Below are 20,641 nucleotides of genomic sequence, written 5' to 3' on the forward strand. Positions count from 1 at the left end.
TCTATTTTGCTCTCCTTTGGAGCTTCAGTTCCTCTTATACAGTGGGAAGAATGCAATCTGTTTTTTGTGTTTTTTTAAAGATTTTTTTTATTTATTTGACAGAGGCACAGTGAGAGGGGGAAAACAGCAGGGGGAGTGGGAGAGGGAGAGAAGCAGGCTTCCCACAGAGCAGGGAGCCGGATGCAGGGTGATACTATGACCCTGGGATCATGACCTGAGCTGAAGGTGGACGCTTAAGGACAGAGCCACCCAGGTGCCCCTGAATGCAACCTGTTTTATAGGAAATCGTGAAGATTGAGATCACATAGGTCATATATATTAAGTGACCACGTTATCGTTGGTACAGAGAAAATGTTTTCTTACCTTCTGAGATTATATGTGTGCACATGCACACACCCCCAACCACCACAGATTGTGCACCAGAGTGTCATTGCCAGGTACGTAGGCACTTTTTCAAGCCCTTTTCACATGACTTAACTCTTTTAATCTTCACAATCCAATAGTGTGGATGTTATCACTGTGAGAGAAAGCACCGTGGTTAAAAGCTCGGACTGAGCCAGACTGCCTGGTTTCAAGTCTTCCCCATTTTACAAGTTATTAAGTAGGTAGGTAGTAGGCACATGGCCGGGAAGTAGCAGAATTTAGATTAAAACCTAGGCTAACTGAGTACGTGGATTTGCCTCTAGGACAATTCCTCCCGGTGCCAAAATTCTTTTGGCTGCAAGGCAGGAGTTTTGGGATTATTTCTTCCGTCCTTATTCTGAACTTTCCATGATTGACTTTTGTCTCTCCCTGGGAGTGGCTGATCTTTGTAAGGCAAATTTACTCGTACTAATTCCTTAGGATGTTTCAGTCCTTTTAGCCTAATAGGTATTCAGTTTAAACAGGCATTTCAATCACTTTATTTTCAAAGGCTGCATAATTTGTATTTCTTTTCATATTTGTATCATGATTTATTTAGGCAGGACTGGGTCTTTAATAAATTTCGGTATTCTCAGCAACGCCCCCCCCCGCCCCGCCTCCGCCGCCAGCACTCAGTACTTAGTATGCATTCAATAAATGCTTGTTCAAAGAATGAATGAACTAAAGAACCGCGGAACAGAGACGCCGAGGGGGGTCGGTCTGGAAGTTCCAAAGTTCGGGAGGGGACAAGGGGGCGGGTAGTGACTGTCACATGACGAGGCGTGGCAAATCTTATGTACTCCGCGGCGCCGGGCGCAGCTCCGCCCCCTGCGCCGGTCACGTGGGGGCGCCGGCTGCGCCTGCGGAGAAGCGGTGGCCGCCGAGCGGGATCTGTGCGGGGAGCCGGAAATGGTTGTGGACTACGTCTGTGCGGCTGCGTGGGGCTCGGCCGCGCGGACTGAAGGAGACTGAAGGTAAAGCCGCCATGTCCGGGCCCGACCCGGCCCCCCCACCCCCTCCCCCCGCATCCGCCGCCATCCGGGCCGGGACCGGCCACCCTGCGCAGCCGCCCCGGCGCCCTGGCCCCGCGGCCCAAGCCCGGGCCCCGGCCCGTCAGGGCCCGATCTCTGGCCCACGTGTGCCCGGCCTGGCCCGGCCTGGCTGCTGGGTGGGGGTGGGGGAGCGCGGGGCCGGAATATGCGGTCCCCGCGGGCTGGTAGGGTGCCGGGTTCGCCGGCCGCGAAGTGCCACCTCGGCCTGACCCGAGGGGGCCCCGCGGGCGCAGGCACCGCGGCTGCCGGCCCACCGCCCCCTCCCCCCTTTGCGGCCCGGCCGCCGGGAAGTGACACGTTGTTCTTTGGCACTGGCCGGCGCTGCGCAGGGAGGGCGCAGGGGAGGGAGGCGGCAGCGGCGGGCAGGGAGGAGCCCCCGGCCCCGCCCGCCCTCCGGGCCGACCCTCACTTGCTAGGAACCGGCTCCTCTTCGGCCGCCGCCCGCCTGGCCTTTTACAGCCCGACTCCCGCCCTTCCTGGCCTCCGCTCCTGGGCGGCGGCAGGCCTCGCGTCTGGCCCCGTGAGGGTGCCCCCGCGGCCACCCGCAGCAGGCGTGCCTTGTGTGCCCCTGCGCCTGGCCCCGAACCCGGTGTCCCCAGGTGGGGGGTGGGGACACCACGGCCGAAGCTGCTAGCTCCGTTTGTGATCCGGGAGCCTGGTGCCAGCGAGACCTGGAATTTCCGGTCTGGTTGGTCTTGGGCCCCGCGGAGCCAGGTTGATACCCCTCACCTCCCAACCCCAGGCCCTCGGATGCCCAGAACCTGTAGGCCGCACCGTGGACTTATTCTTAACCGAGGGGGTGAGTGAGGGGGCTGTTTCAGCAGACCAGGGGGGTGGTTGGAGGTGATGCGGGTTTGACAACGTGTTGGTGGGGACGTAAGGTGGATCCTTCACCCCCTTCGCGCCTCCGGTACTTTGGTACTTCGGTGTGGGACCTAGCCCTTGCTTCAACCCCTCCCCCACTCCATTTGCCTTAAGCTTGGGTCCCTTCCCCTTTCCGAGCTCCACTCTTTCCCAACAGGTGCTGGGGGGACCCTGATGTGGCACCAAATGAAATGAACAAAGCTCCACAGCCCACAGGCCCCCCACCTGCCCCATCCCCTGGACTCCCACAGGTAATTAGGGAGGAATTAGTAGAGACTGGGGTGGGGGTGGGAGAGATCAGGCAGCTGGTCAGGAACAGGTTCCAACCTCTGGATTTTCCCACCCCCATCTGTGTCAGGGCAAAGTGCAGCTTTCTGCTGCCAAATTTGAGACAGGGCCCCTGGGCTGTTCCCAGGGGCTGTCATGGGGAAGAGGGGGCATGTGGACTGCTGAAGCTCTTGGCACAGGTCTGCTCCCCTTACTTTACCAGCTTATGTTTCTGCCCCCCCTCCCCGGGTTTCCCCTCTTGCTGAACTCTGGTCTCCCCCCTTCAGCCAGCGTTTCCCCCGGGGCAGACAGCGCCGGTGGTGTTCAGTACGCCACAAGCGACACAAATGAACACGCCTTCTCAGCCCCGCCAGGTGAGGGGCTGTGGGGAGGGGAGTAGGGGGCCTGGGTGGGAGCCATGGAAAGCTTCGGCCAGTCTGGGCCTAGGATGGAAACTATGGAGGCTGTGTACCTGCCCCAATTTCCTGACAGTTGCTCTGTGTTGTTTCATGCGGCTCTGCACTTTGTGCTGTTGATTACTTACAGTGGCTGGCCCCTTGGGGAGTATGGAGTCAGTGGGGGTGGCATTACTAGGGGTCCTGGTGCCTTGAGAATTGGGAGCAGTGCTTTGGGCCCTGCTGTCAACTCCTGTTTTCCTATTTCCTCCTTTTCCTGGGAGGTCGTGAGTGCTCCATTCCCCTTCCCTTCTTTCTCTTTGGACTATGGCAAGATAAACACTCCAGCTGGTTCTTGCCTTTCTCTGTTCTCTAAATTCTTCCTCACTAAGTGGGAGCATTTGTGTCCTACCTTTTTCATTTTTGTTTTCCTCCTCATCACCTTGGGGATAATTCTCTTCTTTCCTGTCCCCATGTGCTCTCAGGGAGGATTCAGGTCTCTGCAGGTAATACCCCTTTGCTGATCCTGGACCCTCTTGTGGTCTCACCCTTAACCTCCACCCTAGTCAAGGGCTAGACACAGGGACGGGTCTTCAGGGTGGGGACATTGTTTGCTGTTGAGGTCCTCAGTCTCATGCCAACCAATGCATGTTAGAGGCTAGATCTTGGCGGAGTGCATATCTGAGAACTGGGAGACTACTGCATGTTAGTGGTTAGCTCCTCTGTACCTTAGGGTGGAGCAATGCATGTTGGGGAGTATGTTGCCCACAAGGGCTTTACTTAGGCATGATGCATCTGGGTGTTAGGGAGCCTTTGCAGAGGGGTAGCCTGGTAGAGGTGACATGAGTATGCACGGCAGTGAGGGAGTAAATATTCATGGTGTGCAAAGCGCATACCTGAATGTGGAGGGTACGTGTGAGTACAAGAAGCTGCTTAACCATCAGTTGGTCGGGTGAGTTAGGATTGGCCCCTGTGCTGCAAAGCCCCCAGTATTTCTCTCCAGACTAGAGACATTGTGGAGTTGCCATTTTGCTGTCCATTTCCTCCCTTTCCCAACGCCAACTGCCTTCCTCCCTCTTGACAGCACTTCTACCCTAGCCGGGCCCAGCCCCCGAGCAGTGCAGCCACCCGAGTGCAGAGTGCAGCCCCCGCCCGCCCTGGCCCAGCTGCCCATGTCTACCCTGCTGGATCCCAAGTAATGATGATCCCTTCCCAGATCTCCTACTCAGCCTCCCAAGGGGCCTACTACATCCCTGGACAGGTGAGGCTGGAGGCTTGGGGGCTGGAAGCCATGGAACCTTCAACCCCAACCCTCCTCTCCCCTACCCTGACCCTCTAGTCGCATCTCTTCTGCAGAGGTGTGACTTCCCTTCTGGTCATTGCCCACAGTGGCTTGTTCTGTCTTGCCCTGCATTCTCTTTGTAGTCTGATATGGTACTCAAAGCTCCCTCAACTCCTCTCCCCTCCTCCTCCCCCTTCCCCACCAGGGGCGTTCCACATATGTTGTCCCGACACAGCAGTATCCTGTACAGCCAGGAGCCCCAGGCTTCTATCCGGGTGCAAGCCCTACAGAGTTTGGGACTTACGGTAAGCAGGGGAGGGTCAGGTGGGAGAGTCCCAGGGAGCATCTAAACATGCCTACGAATTCCTTGACCCTTCCTCGGCTCATTCCTTGGTCTAGAAATGATAGGGTTAGTAGGTAGTAGGGATTGGTGCTTAATGTGAAACTGGTGTTGGGTGGGTGGGGGGGTAAGGGTGCAGGGCAGAGCATTTTATCCTATTGGTGAGAGTTGGGAGTCCTCCCTGTGTCCAAGAATTTAGGATCAGGCACAAGTTTGAGGGCCTCTTAGTAAACATTCCCTCTGACACTTGTTCCATGGTTGGTGGGAGCCCATGTAACATGGATTTGGGAGGTTTTGTAGCTGTTTTTCATTTATATTCTAGGAAAGGATTAGTCTGTTCTTTATGGCAGTGGTTTCCAAAATTTTTTGATCATCAGGAAATATTTTGAGTATGTACCTCTAATACATGTATGTTTTTGTTTGTTTATACGTATGCATCATTTAAATAACACACTTAATGTTGCTTGTCAAAAACAAGTGGAGATTATGGATGAGATTAAAGAACACATCCCATTTTGGAGACCATTGCTTTAAGGAATTAGTTTTTCCACATCCTGGGCCTGGTTCATAATGTTACTTTTTGTTTCCTTGCCCCTTAGCAAAGGGCTGGAGACTGGAACTGGACTCAGGTTGAGTGGAACAGGGTTGGCAAATCTGTTTTTCTCATTCCCAGCCAAAGACCTGATTCTGTTTCAGGTTAAGTAGTTGCTGCTCCCTCAGAATACATGTGTGTGTGTTGCTGGGTGTTGGGGGCATACATAATACCTTATAGGGTAGAAGAGAAACCGAAGTTCTGGTAGTGGGAGCTGGTATGTGGTGGGGAAGGAGTGCCTGTCTACGAGGTGTGTGTATGTCAGTGTCAGGAATTCTTGTAAACGCAGTTCAGACTGGTTCCCCAGCTTTGATAGACACCTAATTCCCTTGGGGAGGTGGGTGGGGCAGGGCAAGGGGCCGGCTGCGGGTGATGAGAGGTTCTGGGGATGGGAGGCGTTCAGGCAGGCATCTATATGTGGTTGGGCCCTGACGCTGCCACCATTCTTCCTTTCTGTGTCTCCCCCCCTCCCCCAAGCTGGCGCCTACTACCCAGCCCAGGGTGTGCAGCAGTTTCCCACTGGTGTGGCCCCCGCCCCAGTTTTGATGAACCAGCCACCCCAGATTGCTCCCAAGAGGGAGCGGAAGACTGTGAGTAACAGCAAGGGGCTCTGGGACATCTGGGAAAGGGAGAATCAAGGTCAGGCGTCTTGTGGGTCAGGGAGCAGAAAGTTGAGGAAGGAGATCTTCAGCTGGGAGTGGTTAGAGAATGGAGATCTGTGAAGTGCTCAGGTTCTTTGTAAGGACTAAGACTTCAGTGTAGAAGTGGCTCATGGGAAGACTGAAGAGGCTAGTGCAGGAGTTCCTGAGAGACCCAGGTTCTGGGGGTCCATAAGATCTATGTATGGTTTGGGGTTTCTGGTGGCTGGTCTTGGAAATGGTTTGTTTTCTGTGGCCCCAGCCCCCACCTCCCAGTCCTGGAAGCTCTTGAGGCCTCCGCCTCTGCTCAATCCTCAAGCCCTGGGCGTGGTGCCCAGAATAGGGTGCCAGGGCTGGGGAAGCCGCTGAGTCACCCTGGCTCCACCCACTGGATCTGGGCCCTGCCCCCAGAGATCAGGCAGACTAGCCACAAGTGAGCTGTATGGGTGCTAGGTGGGGGTCCTGGGCCCCATGGTGTGCAGCCAGGGACTTGGGGACTGCTGGTGGGGCAGGGTTGAGGGAGGGAGGGGCATTGTGATGTATGGGGCTGCTCTGTGAGGTCAGGGGTCTCTTAGGGGTGGGGGCCAGGGTAGGGAGTACAAGATGAGCTGGATGGGTTGACAGTAGAACTCATGGGGTTTCTGGCACCCACCCACCTGCTTCCCAGTGGGGGGTGGGGGGTTGGCCTGGAGTCTTAGAAGTGGGGCAGGGTGGAGAGGTGGGCTCCTCCTATTTCCCACTCATCCCGGAGCTTTCTTTCCCCAGATCCGAATTCGAGATCCAAACCAAGGAGGGAAGGATATCACGGAGGAGATCATGTCTGGGGCCCGCACGGCCTCCACACCCACCCCTCCCCAGGTATTGTCTGATCTTTGAGTGAGGCCCTGGCTAGGATGGCTGTTCTGACTGGGGTTCCCAAGTCCTTTGATCTTTTCTTTCAACGAAGGGATTTCTTTGTCTGCTTTCCTGGGTTTTTAGGCAAAGTTAAAGTAGAAATGGCTCTAATAGAGAAGGGTTGTGGGCCTCATCGGGGCAAACTTGGTAACCCTTTGTGTCCTGCAGACGGGAGGTGGTCTGGAGCCTCAAGCTAATGGGGAGACACCCCAGGTTGCTGTTGTTGTTCGGCCAGGTAGGTAAGCAGGTGGGGCAGAGCTTTAATGGGGAAAAGGAGTGTGACAATTTCACATGCTGAGGAGGTGGAGTAACTTGACCTGGGTGCCAGAGAAGAATGACCTTAGGTTTTAGGTAGTGGGATTTTGCGAGTGGAGCAGATGTTGGGTGAAAAGAGAAAAGGCTTAGGTGGGATAAGATGGCAGGGGTGGGTGTTAGGCTGGGAATGTCTTGGCTGGGAGGAGGACAAACAATAGCAGTGAAGACGTGCCTCTAATTACTTGTCATCTTTCCTTGTGGCGCAGATGACCGGTCCCAGGGAGCAATCATTGGGAGCCGACCGGGGCTGCCTGGCCCAGAACACAGCCCTTCAGAATCCCAGCCTTCATCACCTTGTCCGACCCCATCACCACCCCCAATCTTGGAACCGGGGTCTGAGCCTAATCTCGCAGTCCTCTCCATTCCTGGGGACACGGTGACAACGGGGATGATCCAAATGTCTGTTGAAGAATCCACCCCCATACCCCGTGAAACTGGGGAGCCATATTGCCTCTCTCCAGAACCCACTCCCCTTGCTGAACCCATACTGGAAGTAGAAGTGACACTTAGCAAACCGATTCCAGAATCTGAGTTCTCTTCCAGTCCTCTCCAGGTTTCCACCCCCTCTGCATCTCACAAAGAGGAAATTCTTCCTGAACCGAATGGCATGGTCCCATCTGAGGATCTGGAACCAGAGGTGGAGTCGAGCCCAGAGCTTGCTCCTCTCCCTCCCCCAGCTTGTCCCTCCGAATCCCCCATGCCCATTGCTCCAACTGCCCAACCTGAGGAACTGCTCAACGGAGCCCCCTCGCCACCAGCTGTGGACTTAAGCCCAGTCAGTGAGCCAAGGGAGCAGGCCAAGGAGGTGACCGCGTCAGTGGCTTCCCACACCGTCCTCTCTGCCGCTCCAGCTGTGGCTCCTCCAGCTACTTGCCCAGCTCAGGAGGAGGAAATGGAGGAAGAGGAAGAAGAGGAAGAAGAAGGAGAAGCAGGAGACGCTGAGGGTCAGAAAGGAGGAGAGGAACTTCTCCCCCCAGAGAGCACCCCTGTTGCAGCCCACCTGTCTCAGAACTTGGAGGCAGCAGCCGCCACCCAAGGTGAGGTGTGGCTGGATGGTGGAAGTGGGGCAGGCTGGAAGGTGTGGGGTTTTCTCTGTAGTGATGACCTCTCATTTGTGCCACTGTGTCTGGGTCATAGAAGCCCTTTGATGGAACCTAAGAGAGAAAATTCCAAGATTAAGGAATTTTAAGTCTGGAGTGGGTGTGACGGAAGGAGGAAATACTGTAGAGTAGCTACTTTTTTTTTTTTTTTAATTTCCCCAGGGATTAGGGGTACTCCATAAGTTATTCCCATTTTTCTTACCCCCCAAATAGTGGCGGTGTCTGTGCCAAAGAAGAGACGGAAAATTAAGGAGCTCAATAAGAAGGAGGCTGTGGGAGATCTTCTAGATGCCTTCAAGGAGGTAAGGGAGCAGAAAGAGAGGGCAGAGTTTGGGTATGAACACTAGTCATACTGCAACCAAAATGGAATGTCCTATGGTTACAGGTGAGCCCAGGAGTACCAGAAGTGGAGAATCAGCCTCCTGTGGGCACTAGTCCTGGTCTGGAGCCTGAGGGCAGCAGTGCATCCCCGAGGCCTGAGGAAGCAGACGAGACCTGGGACTCAAAGGAAGACAAAATTCACAATGCTGAGAACATCCAGCCCGGGGAACAGAAGTATGAGTATAAATCAGGTATGCTGGGGCACCTGGGTGGCTCAGCTGGTTAAGCATCTGTCTTGATCCCAGGGTTCTGGGACTGAGCTGAGCGTCGGGCTCCCTGCTCAGTGGGGAGCCTGCTTCTTCCTCTCCCTCTGCCCCTCCCCTCACTCGTGTTCTCTCTCTTTCTGCTCGCTTGCTCGCTCAAATAAGTAAATAAAATCTTAAAAAAAAAAACCAAAAAACCATATTCTGAAGGAAGGGTTGAGAAGGGTTGGGTATTCTTTCCAGGGCCCCAGGAAACAAAGGTATGATTGGTTCATCTCGTCTTCCTCGTAGATCAGTGGAAGCCTCTAAACCTTGAGGAGAAAAAGCGTTATGACCGTGAGTTCCTGCTTGGCTTTCAGTTCATCTTTGCCAGTATGCAGAAGCCGGAGGGATTGCCCCATATCAGCGATGTGGTGTTGGATAAGGTTGGTAGACTTGAGGGGGAGGGTCAGTTTGGGCTGGCTGGCTGGCTGGCTGGGGAGGAGCCTGAGGTCCTGAAAGAGTAGTCAGGAGCCATAGCTTATTTCTCATGCCTTCCCTGTCCTCTTTGCAGGCCAATAAAACACCACTGCGGCCACTGGACCCCACTAAACTTCAAGGCGTCAATTGTGGTCCAGACTTCACTCCTTCCTTTGCCAACCTTGGCCGACCAGCCCTTAGCAACCGTGGGCCCCCAAGGGGTGGGCCAGGTGGGGAGCTGCCCCGAGGGCCGGTGAGTGGGACTGGCTAGGGGGACAGATGGTTGGGGGGGGTTGGGGAACGGCTCCCTTGTCTTGCTGCGGGGAGGGGGAGTCTGCCCTGGGGAGGGGGTGGTAGCGGTGGCACAGTTGTGCTGACTCGCTCTGTGTCTTCACTTGGCCTCACCCCTTGCTTAGCAGGCTGGTCTGGGACCCCGGCGATCTCAACAGGGCCCCCGAAAGGAACCCCGCAAGATCATTGCCACAGTGTTAATGACTGAAGATATAAAGTTGAACAAAGCGGAGAAAGCCTGGAAACCCAGCAGCAAGCGGACGGCCGCTGATAAGGATCGAGGGGAGGAGGATGCTGATGGCAGCAAAACGCAGGTACCGGCCAGTGCTGCTTTTGCTGTTTCTTCCCAAGGTCTGCCCTCTGAGCCAGCTCTGCCCTCTTTGCTTCTGTCATCCTTATGACTAGTGGCTGCTTGAGTCCCTACGACCTCTCCCATCACTCCCAGCAACCTCTTCTGAGAAGCTCACTGGATTCTCAGTCTTCTCTGTCCCCTCTCCCAGGACCTGTTCCGCAGGGTGCGCTCCATCCTGAATAAGCTGACACCCCAGATGTTCCAGCAGCTGATGAAGCAGGTGACGCAGCTGGCCATTGACACTGAGGAACGTCTCAAAGGGGTCATTGATCTTATCTTCGAGAAGGCCATTTCAGAGCCCAACTTCTCTGTGGCCTATGCCAACATGTGCCGCTGCCTCATGGCGGTTAGTGTCCACTGCTACTGAACCTTGTGGTCTAATTTCCTACTTCTCTCCCTAGGACTCCTTGAGTCCAGCTTCTTGGTTCTCTTCCAGCCTGTGCTGTTGATGGCAGCCAGGAGGTGGCAGAGTGGGGGCCAAGGGTCTTCCTGGGTTAGGTAGCTAAAGACCCTTGGGGGGCCTTCCCGCTCGGGACCAGCTTAAATGTGATGTTCTCTTTGACATACAGCTCAAAGTGCCCACTACAGAAAAGCCAACAGTGACTGTGAACTTCCGAAAACTGTTGTTGAATCGATGTCAGAAAGAGTTTGAAAAAGACAAAGATGATGATGAGGTTTTTGAGAAGAAGCAAAAAGAGATGGATGAAGCTGCTACGGTGAGAGAAAACCCACCAAGCCCACTGTCCATCCACCCAGTTGCTGCTCGGCTATAGAATGGGGTGGGGGGAGGTAAAAGGGGGTTGGGGGTGATGGTGTTTTGGGGGTTTCTCTGCCTTAAGACAGGAATACTTGCTGCTAGGGTTAGGAATCCAGATAGTGGAGGAGAGAAGGGTTTTAGCCCAGTGTCTGGGTACCTTTTTGATGGATTTCTGCCATATAATTCCAGGCAGAGGAACGGGGACGCCTGAAGGAAGAGTTGGAAGAGGCTCGAGACATAGCCCGGCGGCGCTCTTTAGGGAATATCAAGTTTATTGGGGAGTTGTTCAAGCTGAAGATGTTAACAGAAGCGATAATGCATGACTGTGTGGTTAAACTACTTAAGAACCATGATGAAGAGTCCCTTGAATGCCTTTGTCGTCTGCTCACTACCATTGGCAAAGATCTGGACTTTGAAAAAGCCAAGGTAGGGGTCCTGGGATGTGGAATGGGACAGGCTGAAGTGCCTGGGGCCTGCTGTCCACTCACAAACTCCTTGTCGGGCTGTTGTGTGTGGGCCACCGAGCCACAGTGATGGAGCTGAGGGTCTGAGGAGGGGCCGGGCCTGCAGTTGGAGCTGAGGTGTTACAAGTTCCTGATCTGATCCCTTTGCTTCTTCCTAGCCCCGCATGGATCAGTATTTCAACCAGATGGAAAAAATCATTAAGGAAAAGAAGACTTCATCCCGAATCCGCTTTATGCTGCAGGATGTGCTGGATCTGCGACGGGTGTGTGTCCTCTCCTTCCCACTGCTGGTCGGCTGCCTGTACGCCATAGCCCCCAGTTCCCAGCATTGCTTTGTCTGGCCCTCTGATATAATTACCTTGTGACTGGCCTTCTGTCCCTACAGAGCAATTGGGTGCCACGCCGTGGGGACCAGGGTCCCAAGACCATTGACCAGATCCACAAGGAGGCTGAGATGGAGGAGCACTGGGAACACGTAAAAGTGCAGCAGCTAATGGCCAAGGGCAGCGACAAGCGTCGGGGCGGCCCCGCAGGCCCACCCATTAGTGAGTCTGAGGCTCAGATTAAGGAGGGGGCCAGCTGAGGGGTTACGCTTTCCACTGATGACTTCTTGTTAGTGCCACGTGTCTGGGCCACTGAGACCACATGATGGAACTGAGGATCTGAGGAAGGGGGGCTGGGGGCGGCCCCAGGCAATAGCAGTGCTTGGAGGTATTCATTATTGCAATATGCTGTCTCTCCTCTTTGTCCCAGGCCGTGGCCTCCCACTTGTGGATGATGGTGGCTGGAACACAGTCCCCATCAGCAAGGGCAGTCGCCCTATCGACACCTCACGACTCACCAAGATCACGAAGGTAGTGGGTGGTGTATTGGAGGGAGTGGTGGTGGTCATGGGGAGGGTAAAGAGGGATCAAACAGGCAGTGAGCCTAGGTTAGGATCTTGGTCCCCTCACTTTCTGAAGTTGGAAAAGTGATGGCTGAATTTTTCCTCTTAGACTAACTGGTTAGATTGCTAGAGACGGGACTGCCAGCTGAAGGGGGTATATTCACATCTGTCTGGGCCAGTGGTTAGCAAACTCACATAGCAAACCTGGCCCATTCCTTGCTTCTCTGTATTCCACAGCTAACAACTGGTCTTTACGGTTTTTTAACAGTTGAAAAAGATAAAGTGGATGATATTATGTAATATGAAATTATTCAAAATGTAAATTTCAGTGTCCTTGGTTTTATTATAACACAGCCATATTCATTCCCCTTAAGTATCGTCTGTGACTGCTTTTGTGCAACAGTGGCCGAGTGGAATAGTTGAAATAGAAACTGTATGGCCTGCAAAGCCTGAAGTATTTACTATTTGGTCTTTTCCAGGAAAAGTTTGCCCGGCCCCTGGTCTAGGCCATTTGCTACTGTGTAGCAGTGGGCTTTGGCCAGATCAGACTCTTGACGTCTCCGTTCCCTTTCCTCCCTCAGCCTGGCTCCATTGATTCTAACAACCAGCTCTTTGCACCTGGAGGACGATTGAGCTGGGGCAAGGGCAGCAGTGGGGGCTCAGGAGCCAAGCCCTCCGATGCAGGTATGGAGGCCATTGTAAAGAGTTGGGTGGCTGTTTTTTCTTTCTTGAGGGCAGAGCCTTGTTTGTAGGGGAGGCTTTTGGTACCAAGTGGTTAGGTAATAACAGGAGGCCTATGCTCGGGACTAGGACTGAATGAACTGTGTTTGTGTTGGGAGTAGGACCAAGTGTCCTAAACCGGCAAGTAGGAGATAGAATGGGAGAATGTGGGAAGAGATTTTGATCTGGGCCTTCTGCCTCCCCAGCATCAGAAGCTGCTCGTCCAGCTACTAGTACCTTGAACCGCTTCTCAGCCCTCCAACAAGCAGTACCTACAGAAAGCACTGATAGCAGACGTGTGGTGCAGAGGTGAGGTTTCCTGGGTGTCTCCGTTCTTCACGCGGGGACTACTGTGATGGGCTTTGGGCGTTGCCATAGGAATCTTCGCACCTGTAATCAGAGCCCCTAGCTAAATTGGAGCACATTCCTGATGCCGGGAACTAGGCCCGGTGGTTGCTCAGCATGTTGGATAGCTATACGAGAGAACACCTCGGTGGTACAGGTGAGAGGTGACGTGCCTGTTTTTTTCTCTAGGAGTAGCTTGAGTCGGGAAAGAGGTGAGAAAGCTGGGGACCGGGGAGACCGCCTAGAGCGGAGTGAACGGGGAGGTGACCGTGGGGACCGGCTCGATCGCTCTCGGACACCTGCCACCAAGCGGAGCTTCAGTAAGGAAGTGGAAGAGCGGAGTAGAGAGCGGCCCTCCCAGCCTGAGGGACTGCGCAAGGCAGCTAGCCTCACAGAGGATCGGGACCGCGGACGGGATGCCGGTAAGGGGCTGGGAGAGGAAGGGAAAGGTGTTGGTTTGGGTCTAGCCAGTCTCCAATCTTCAGAGCTCCGGGCCTAGGAAAATTAGAACTGAAGAGTCTCCATGGGGCGCCTGGGTGGCTCAGTGGGTTAAGCGTCTGCCTTGGGCTCAGGTTAGGATGGAGCCCCACATTGGCCTCCCTGCTCAGCGGGGAGCCTGCTCCTCCCCCCTGCCGCCCCTCCTCTGCTCGTGCTCTATTTCTTGCTTTCTCTCTCTAGAATAAATAAAGTCTTAAAAAAAAACAACTAAAGGGTGTTGAATCTGTCCTTCCCCTTCAGTGAAGCGAGAAGCCACCCTGCCCCCGGTGAGCCCCCCGAAGGCTGCGCTTTCTGAGGAAGAGCTGGAGAAGAAATCCAAGGCCATCATTGAGGAATACCTCCATCTCAATGACCTGAAGGTAGGCTCTGGGTGGGGTCTGAGCGACAGCAGAGCGGGCGGGACATGTGCTCACCGGCCTGGACCAAACGGTGACTGCCCTCTCCCTCCTTCCGCACCCCTGTAGGAGGCAGTGCAGTGCGTACAGGAGCTGGCCTCACCCTCCCTGCTCTTCATCTTTGTACGGCATGGCATTGAGTCAACACTGGAGCGCAGCACCATCGCTCGTGAGCATATGGGGCGGCTGCTGCACCAGCTGCTTTTGGCCGGGCACCTCTCCACTGCTCAGTACTACCAAGGGTATGCCTTCTGAGGGCCTTCTGCTTTTACAGACCCATAGACTTTCCTCCTTTGTAGGACGCATGCAGCCTTGGATAAGAGTGTAGGTTCCTCAGCCATCCTGGTCAGCGTGACTTTTGGCAGGGCTACGGTATACCATGCAAGGACAAGAGTATGGCCTTAGCTTGAGATAGTTGCCCCCTGTTTAGGAAGTGTTCTTGAGGGGGTCCGCAATTGATCCTTTAACAATGCCATGTTGCCCCAGAAGGAGAGTGGGGGTCCGGCTTACCTTTCCTAGAATGCCCTGACTTTTTTTTTTTTTTAAGATTTATTTTTATTAGAGAGGAGAAAGAGAGGGAGAGGGAAAGAAAATCTTCAGGCAGACTCCTGCTATTGTGGAGCCCAACATGGGGCTTGATCCCAAGACCCCAAGATCATGACCTGAGCCAAAATCAAGAGTCGGACGCTCAACTGACTGAGTCACCCAGGTTCCCCTAGAATGCCCTGACTTTGAATTCCATTTGCAGGCTGTATGAAATCTTAGAACTGGCAGAAGACATGGAAATTGACATCCCCCACGTGTGGCTCTACCTAGCAGAACTCGTAACTCCCATTCTGCAGGAAGGTGGGGTACCTATGGGGGAGCTGTTCAGGTAAGCCCCCTTTTTGGGATTCAGGGGAGGTAAAGACAAAGTTGGAGAGGGGAGGCATATATGGCAGGTGCAATGCCTGGGTTTAGGGAGCGATGGGGTAGTGTACTGAGAGGGCTTTGGAGGCTGTCAACACTCACTGTATTTTTCTTTCCCTGTAGGGAGATTACAAAACCTCTGAGACCCCTGGGCAAAGCTACTTCCCTGTTGCTGGAGATCCTGGGGCTTCTATGTAAAAGCATGGTAAGTAAGAGCCTTTTGGGGGTGATGTGTCAGGACTTCTCTTCCCACCATGCGGTTTGGGCTGGTTACGGTGACTCTGGTGCCTCATGGCCCTTTGGTGGGATGGGGTTAATGGTGATGGTGTGCTGTGTTGGTCCCTGGGAGAGGAAACGTCGAGGCTGGCACTCTCAGACCAGTTCCTGTTGTGAGTTCTGGACAAGACTGGGGGAGAACAGCAATCTAAGACCCTAAGTCCTTGATTGTTTGATTCATTCATTCAACTAGCATTTTTTTTTTTAAACATTTACCAACCACATACTAGGCACTGGGAATACCACAGTGAATAAAACAGTTAGGAAACCAGCTGGAAGAGAAAAGTAAGAAATGACAGCTTAATAAACACAGTGTGAAGTAAAGCATGAAATAAAATAGTTGAAATGGAGTGTCTTGGGTACTGTGAGGTTGCAAAGGAGTGTCTCTTTGGTGATGTTCATGACAGAAAGCTTTCCCAGAAGGGCGCTGGAACTGCTTTGTGAAAGTTAAGTGGTGACTAGCAAATGTCACGGAGAGACGGGAAAGGCAAGTGGGTGGGGCACTCCGTGGTCAAGAGAGCTGGGAAGAGCACTTTAGGAGTTTAGCTGCCCCTAGGGCCTGGACAGATAGACTTGAGTGGAAAGGAATTGTTCTAAAAGCCTGTATTAGGGTAGTTTGTTTAAAAAAAAAAAAAAAAAGAGGTATATTGAACTATGTGTATTTCATTGAATCTGTGGTGCAGCAGGTTGTAGGACATGTTACTGCTACACTGTCGATAAAGAAAAGACTTACGGTCATTTGTTTAAATGTAATGTATCAATTGTGAGATGAGACTCAGTGGTGTATTAGAATGAGCATCTTTAAAATTCATGAACTACGGTAGTCTTATTAAGCGTCAGTGTCATCATTCTGAATATCTGCTGCTATAAAGAGTAATGCCTTCAGAATCTCTTGTCCCCTCACAGAAAATGGGCTCAGACTGTTGTTTATGTGAGGATTTCTGATTTGCAGTGGGGGTTGTGGGAGTATATCTGCTTCTAAAATTTTCTGGACTTGGTAACCAAAAAGGCATATTTGTTAGAAGTTGTCCACTCCCATGAGCATTTGTTTGCTTGGAATAATGAAAGACTAAGCTATTTTAGAAAAAGAATCAGAGGAGTGTGGAAGGCTACGATGAGTTGTGTGGATTTGGTTTTTTACCTTTTTCAGTAAAGGTAATTCTGTGAAAGCTAATTGACCTCTTCTGTAGAGGTTCTTAGGCTATCCCCCCCCCCCCGTTTCCTAACACTGTGGTAGATGATTTCTTGTGTCTTTGGGTGATTTTTTGGCTGATGTCTGTCCAGTACTAGCCTGTAGGCATGGAGAGACTGCCTATTTGGTACTTCTGTTACATCCTGAGCCCCTGGAGGGCACCTAGTGGCCTTTCAGTAAATATTTGTTGGGTGACATTTGTGGAGCTAGGTCTTGGAGGGAGAGAAAGTTGCTGAATTGGTCTTGCATTTTCCAGAGTCCCAAAAAGGTGGGGATGCTGTGGCGAGAGGCTGGACTCAGCTGGAAGGAATTTCTACCTGAAGGCCAGGATGTCAGTGCATTCGTCACTGAACAGGTTTGTGGCTGGAGTTAGGCTAATTCTAGCATTTGGGACTGGCCATTCTTCTTCTTCTTCCCTCAAAACACTCACATGGTACACTTACCTCCTGACTGTGGGTCTTTTTGTAGAAGGTGGAGTATACCTTGGGCGAGGAGTCAGAAGCCCCGGGCCAAAGGATGCTCTCCTCCGAGGAGCTGAGCAGGCAGCTGGAGAAGCTGCTGAAGGAGGGCAGCAGTAACCAGCGGGTGTTTGAATGGATAGAGGTATGTTTCTCCTGGGTACTGGGGGAGAGGGATAAAGGAGAGGCAGTTCTTGGCGTGCGGGTAGGGGCATAGTTCAGAACTTAGGGGCCTTTTGTTTCTCTTCTGCACAGGCCAACCTGAGTGAGCAGCAGGTAGCATCCAACACACTAGTTCGAGCCCTCATGACAACTGTCTGCTATTCTGCAATTGTCTGTAAGAGGAGCCAGGGAGATGGTGGGGAAAGGGTGGGCCCAGCAGACAAATGGAGGGAGGGAGGTTTTGGTCTTCGCCTCCTGGTTGTGGACCAGGCCGAGGGTGCATTAGTCCACTTAACTCTATCTTCTTCCCTGTAGTTGAGACGCCCCTCCGAGTGGATGTCACGGTGCTGAAAGCGCGAGCGAAACTGCTACAGAAATACCTGTGTGATGAGCAGAAGGAGCTGCAGGCGCTCTACGCCCTCCAGGCCCTTGTAGTGACCTTAGAACAGCCCGCCAGTAAGAGCCAGGCTGCAGGGCGTGGGGGTGGGGGCGCTGCCAGAGAGCAGGGGCAGTCATGGAAAGGGTCTCAACCCAGGAGAGGGGGGTGGTCCCTGGAGAGCAGAACGCCCTGGTGGTTGATTTCTTCCCCCTGCACGGGTTTGTTTCCTGGCCTACAAATGGAAGGAGGTAAGACTCAGCCTTGAAGCTTAATTGGCTGCCATTTTGTACCCGGCCAGCTGTTCGATGCCAGGAGCACGGAGGTGAAAAACAGTAATGATTTCTAAGGACCCAGTGCTCTTGTGGCCTGGCAGGGGGCTGAGAGGCTTTTCTTTCCTTGCCTCATTTAATTCTCACAGCTGTTGTTTAAAGTATATCCCTGTTATCCCCTTTACCATGTTGGGAGACTGAGGTTTAGGTTAGCATGCCTGAGATTGTGCGTTCGGCAAATAGGTATGTGCCAGGGCACTGGGACGTTGGCAGAGATTAAGTCAAGCACAGTTCTCGTGCTGGCATGGAGTCTTAACAGGTGATGAGTGGTGGAAGATGGGTCCTGCAGGGTGCTCTCTGGGGACACCTAGCGTAAGGGATGACGAGTGGGGAGTGGGAATTGACAAAACGGCAGCCCAATGACAAAGGGGAGGGGGGGTCCTTGAAATGAAGGAATTGTGTGTAAACGCAGGCCCTGAGGCAGAACGGACTTGACTCAGGTGAAAGAAGTGCCCGGGGAAGGCCAGAGTGGGCGAGCATAGCAGCTAGTTGTGTGTGAGGCAAGATGGGGCTGGAGAGATGGACATGGGCCAGGTCCTGCAGGGCTGTCTAAGCCATGGGACGAGTTTTGGCCTTCAGCCTAAGGCCGGGAAAAAGCTTTGTGGAATTTTAGTTTTTAGATCATCCTGGCCATTAGTAGGAGGAGTGGTTTGGAGTGGGTTGAATGTGAACACGCAAGAGCAGCAAATTAGGAGCGGGTTGGGTTGCTGGCGGCTCGGGCTTGCTGGTAGCATTGGAGATGGGGGTGGTGCGGTTGCAGTTATAACACAGGCATGATGGGAGGGGTTATGAGAGAGGGGAAGTTACAGGCCTTCCAGCATGCTTTTTTAGCAGGCGGGGGGATGGCATGGTACCATTTGCCCTGGGGGGGGGGCGGGGTTGGGAACACTGGATCAGGTTGAGGTTGGTCATAATGAGTTTGTGGTCCCTGGGCGGGGGTGATCAGCAATGTCAGACAGCTGGGTACGGGAATGCATTTGGAAAGGAAGAGGTCCGGGTTGGTGGCTGATCTGTGAGAAGCTGGCACAGCAACACATGCAAGTCACCAGAGGGTATGGGATTGCTTGAGGGAGAGTGGTGAGAGCCTGCGATAGAACGTTCAAGTGGAGCACCCACAGGTAGGGATCAGAGGAGGACAGGGCCCTGTGAACAAAGGACAAAGTAACTTTAGGAGAGGGAAGTGGTCTGTAACGTTAGATGCTACTTGAGAATTCCATAGGAGCAGACCTGAACATTTAGGGCCTTTGGAGTGTAAAAACACAGAGGCCACTCTGGCATATTTGGTAGAGCAGGTGGCAGTCTGGATTGGAAAGGACTGAGTAATACTTGACTGAGACAGGAAGAAAGGAAAACAGCAAGTGTAGACAGAATCTTTGAGTTTAGTTAATCTCTTGTCCAAAGACAAAAATCTTTTGTTTGACTGTAGGAGATAGTGGTTGTAAAGGAGGCCTTTTGTGTTTAGATGGGAGAAACTTGGGCTCAAAAATAGAGGGCAGAGTGGATAATTGATTGTGTAGGGTCCCCAGGGTGGGTGTGCATGGGATTTGGAACACAAGTTTGGGATAAATGCTCTCCTGCTGTAGGATGAGTCTGGGGGGCGGTGGTTGTGGATTTGAGGGGGTGTGTACCCTGAGGAACATCCTGGCTTGCAGCTTCTCATAGATGGCTGTCAGCATTTCATCTAGGCCTGGACTCCAGATCCGAGCGAGGCTTTATTTAGAAAACAATGAATTCGCTACTTGGCCTTCCTTTGCTTTTGGAAAGTTTGGCAGGGCAGTGTGGGGGTATGGGATAGGTTGTGTTCAGAGCTTATAGGACAAGTGCTTGGGAAGGCTTAACCTAGTAGTCAGGATGGGGAGAAAGAGGGTCCAAGCAAGGGGTGCCGGAGTTGAGCCTAAAGAAATTCAGTAGGAAGGTGACAAGAGAAAGGAAGTCCTGGCAAAGGATGCAGCACCTGTAAAAGTGTCAAGGCCAGAGAGGATGTGTATGTTCAGGAGATGTGTGGAAAATAAGAGGAAATTGGGATCCAGTTTGCTAGCATCTGTAATGGGGACCAGTGAATGTTCCAGGTTATAAACCCTTGACTTTGGTGAGTGATCTATCTGGGACTTAACGTCATTCCTTAAATTGAGGAGTACCAAATCTGTGTATAGTTTTTGAGTGAAGCTGCTGAGGTGAAGCTTGGGCAGGTTGGTAAGGTTTTTCTGTGACTCATTACCATGCACCAGTCTCACGAAGAGGTTAACATCTTGTTAGAGACCCACCTAGTCACTCTGGAATGGTCAGACACACAAATACCAGGAAGGTGGATCAGGCCCTTGTTTTAACAGTGGAGCCTGGGAGTGGAATGGGGTGGCTGTGGGCAGCACTCCTCTTAACTGCTCTTGTCCTGCCTGCTTGCAGATCTGCTTCGGATGTTCTTTGACACGCTGTATGACGAGGATGTGGTGAAAGAGGATGCCTTCTACAGCTGGGAGAGTAGCAAGGACCCTGCTGAGCAACAGGGCAAGGGCGTGGCCCTTAAATCTGTCACAGCCTTCTTCAAGTGGCTTCGTGAGGCGGAGGAGGAGGAGTCTGACCACAACTGAGGGCGGGTGGGGCCGGGGACTTGGAGCCCCATGGACACTCAGATGGCCCGGCCAGCCGCCCGGACTGCAGGGGGGGCGGCGGCAGCGGCGGCGGCAATGGGTGCCTGTAGTGCGATGTGTCTGAGCTAATAAAATGGCTGAAGAGGCAGGATGGCGTGGGGCTGCCTGGGGCCCCCCCTCCAGGATGCTGCCAGGTGTCCCTCTCCTCCCCCCTGGGGCACAGAGATATATTATATATAAAGTCTTGAAATTTGGTGTGTCTTGGTGGGGGGGCACCACCGCCTGCCCCTGGGGTCTTTTTTTATTTTCTGAAAATCACTCATGGGACTGCCGTCCTCGCTGCTGGGGGCATATGCCCCAGCCCCTGCACCACCCCTGCTGCTGCCTGGGCAGGGGGAAGGGGGGGGCACGGTGCCTGTAATTATTAAACATGAATTCAATTAAGCTTACTGCCTC

The 20,641-nt window shown here is 53.1% G+C and overlaps 1 protein-coding gene and 3 non-coding genes across 11 annotated transcripts; all 4 read left to right on the plus strand.

Annotated features, from left to right (window-relative positions):
* The first annotated feature begins 1,256 nt into the window (after nucleotides 1-1,256).
* On the plus strand, nucleotides 1,257-20,629 carry EIF4G1 (eukaryotic translation initiation factor 4 gamma 1). 8 transcript variants are annotated; one of them, XM_034999718.1, is made up of 33 exons: nucleotides 1,257-1,376; nucleotides 2,197-2,253; nucleotides 2,476-2,569; nucleotides 2,873-2,959; nucleotides 4,065-4,241; nucleotides 4,468-4,567; nucleotides 5,672-5,784; nucleotides 6,598-6,690; nucleotides 6,895-6,961; nucleotides 7,248-8,078; nucleotides 8,355-8,443; nucleotides 8,527-8,713; nucleotides 9,017-9,150; nucleotides 9,279-9,437; nucleotides 9,601-9,789; nucleotides 9,976-10,173; nucleotides 10,397-10,543; nucleotides 10,774-11,010; nucleotides 11,207-11,311; nucleotides 11,434-11,593; nucleotides 11,802-11,902; nucleotides 12,516-12,618; nucleotides 12,861-12,963; nucleotides 13,189-13,421; nucleotides 13,738-13,856; nucleotides 13,962-14,134; nucleotides 14,641-14,766; nucleotides 14,925-15,006; nucleotides 16,526-16,624; nucleotides 16,738-16,872; nucleotides 16,983-17,064; nucleotides 17,205-17,345; nucleotides 20,001-20,629. In XM_034999718.1, the coding sequence occupies exons 3-33, from the start codon at nucleotides 2,510-2,512 to the stop codon at nucleotides 20,183-20,185; spliced, it is 4,815 nt and encodes a 1,604-aa protein (XP_034855609.1). In that variant the 5' UTR covers nucleotides 1,257-1,376; nucleotides 2,197-2,253; nucleotides 2,476-2,509; the 3' UTR covers nucleotides 20,186-20,629. The 8 variants fall into 8 exon arrangements, with proteins under 8 accessions (XP_034855609.1, XP_034855611.1, XP_034855612.1 ...); XM_034999720.1 differs by having other exon boundaries at nucleotides 9,604-9,789; XM_034999721.1 differs by lacking the exon at nucleotides 2,873-2,959.
* LOC118007207 lies at nucleotides 8,134-8,204 on the plus strand. Its single transcript, XR_004678332.1, has one exon. It is a non-coding gene; the product is annotated as a small nucleolar RNA SNORD66 (small nucleolar RNA).
* Nucleotides 11,063-11,139, plus strand: LOC118007206. The gene has a single exon (XR_004678331.1). It is a non-coding gene; the product is annotated as a small nucleolar RNA SNORD66 (small nucleolar RNA).
* LOC118007204 lies at nucleotides 11,643-11,718 on the plus strand. The gene has a single exon (XR_004678330.1). It is a non-coding gene; the product is annotated as a small nucleolar RNA SNORD66 (small nucleolar RNA).
* Nucleotides 20,630-20,641: the final 12 nt, after the last annotated feature.

This window comes from Mirounga leonina, unplaced genomic scaffold (assembly GCF_011800145.1).
Source record: "Mirounga leonina isolate KUSES-001 unplaced genomic scaffold, KU_Mleo_1.0 Mir_115, whole genome shotgun sequence".
Lineage (NCBI taxonomy): Eukaryota > Metazoa > Chordata > Mammalia > Carnivora > Phocidae > Mirounga > Mirounga leonina.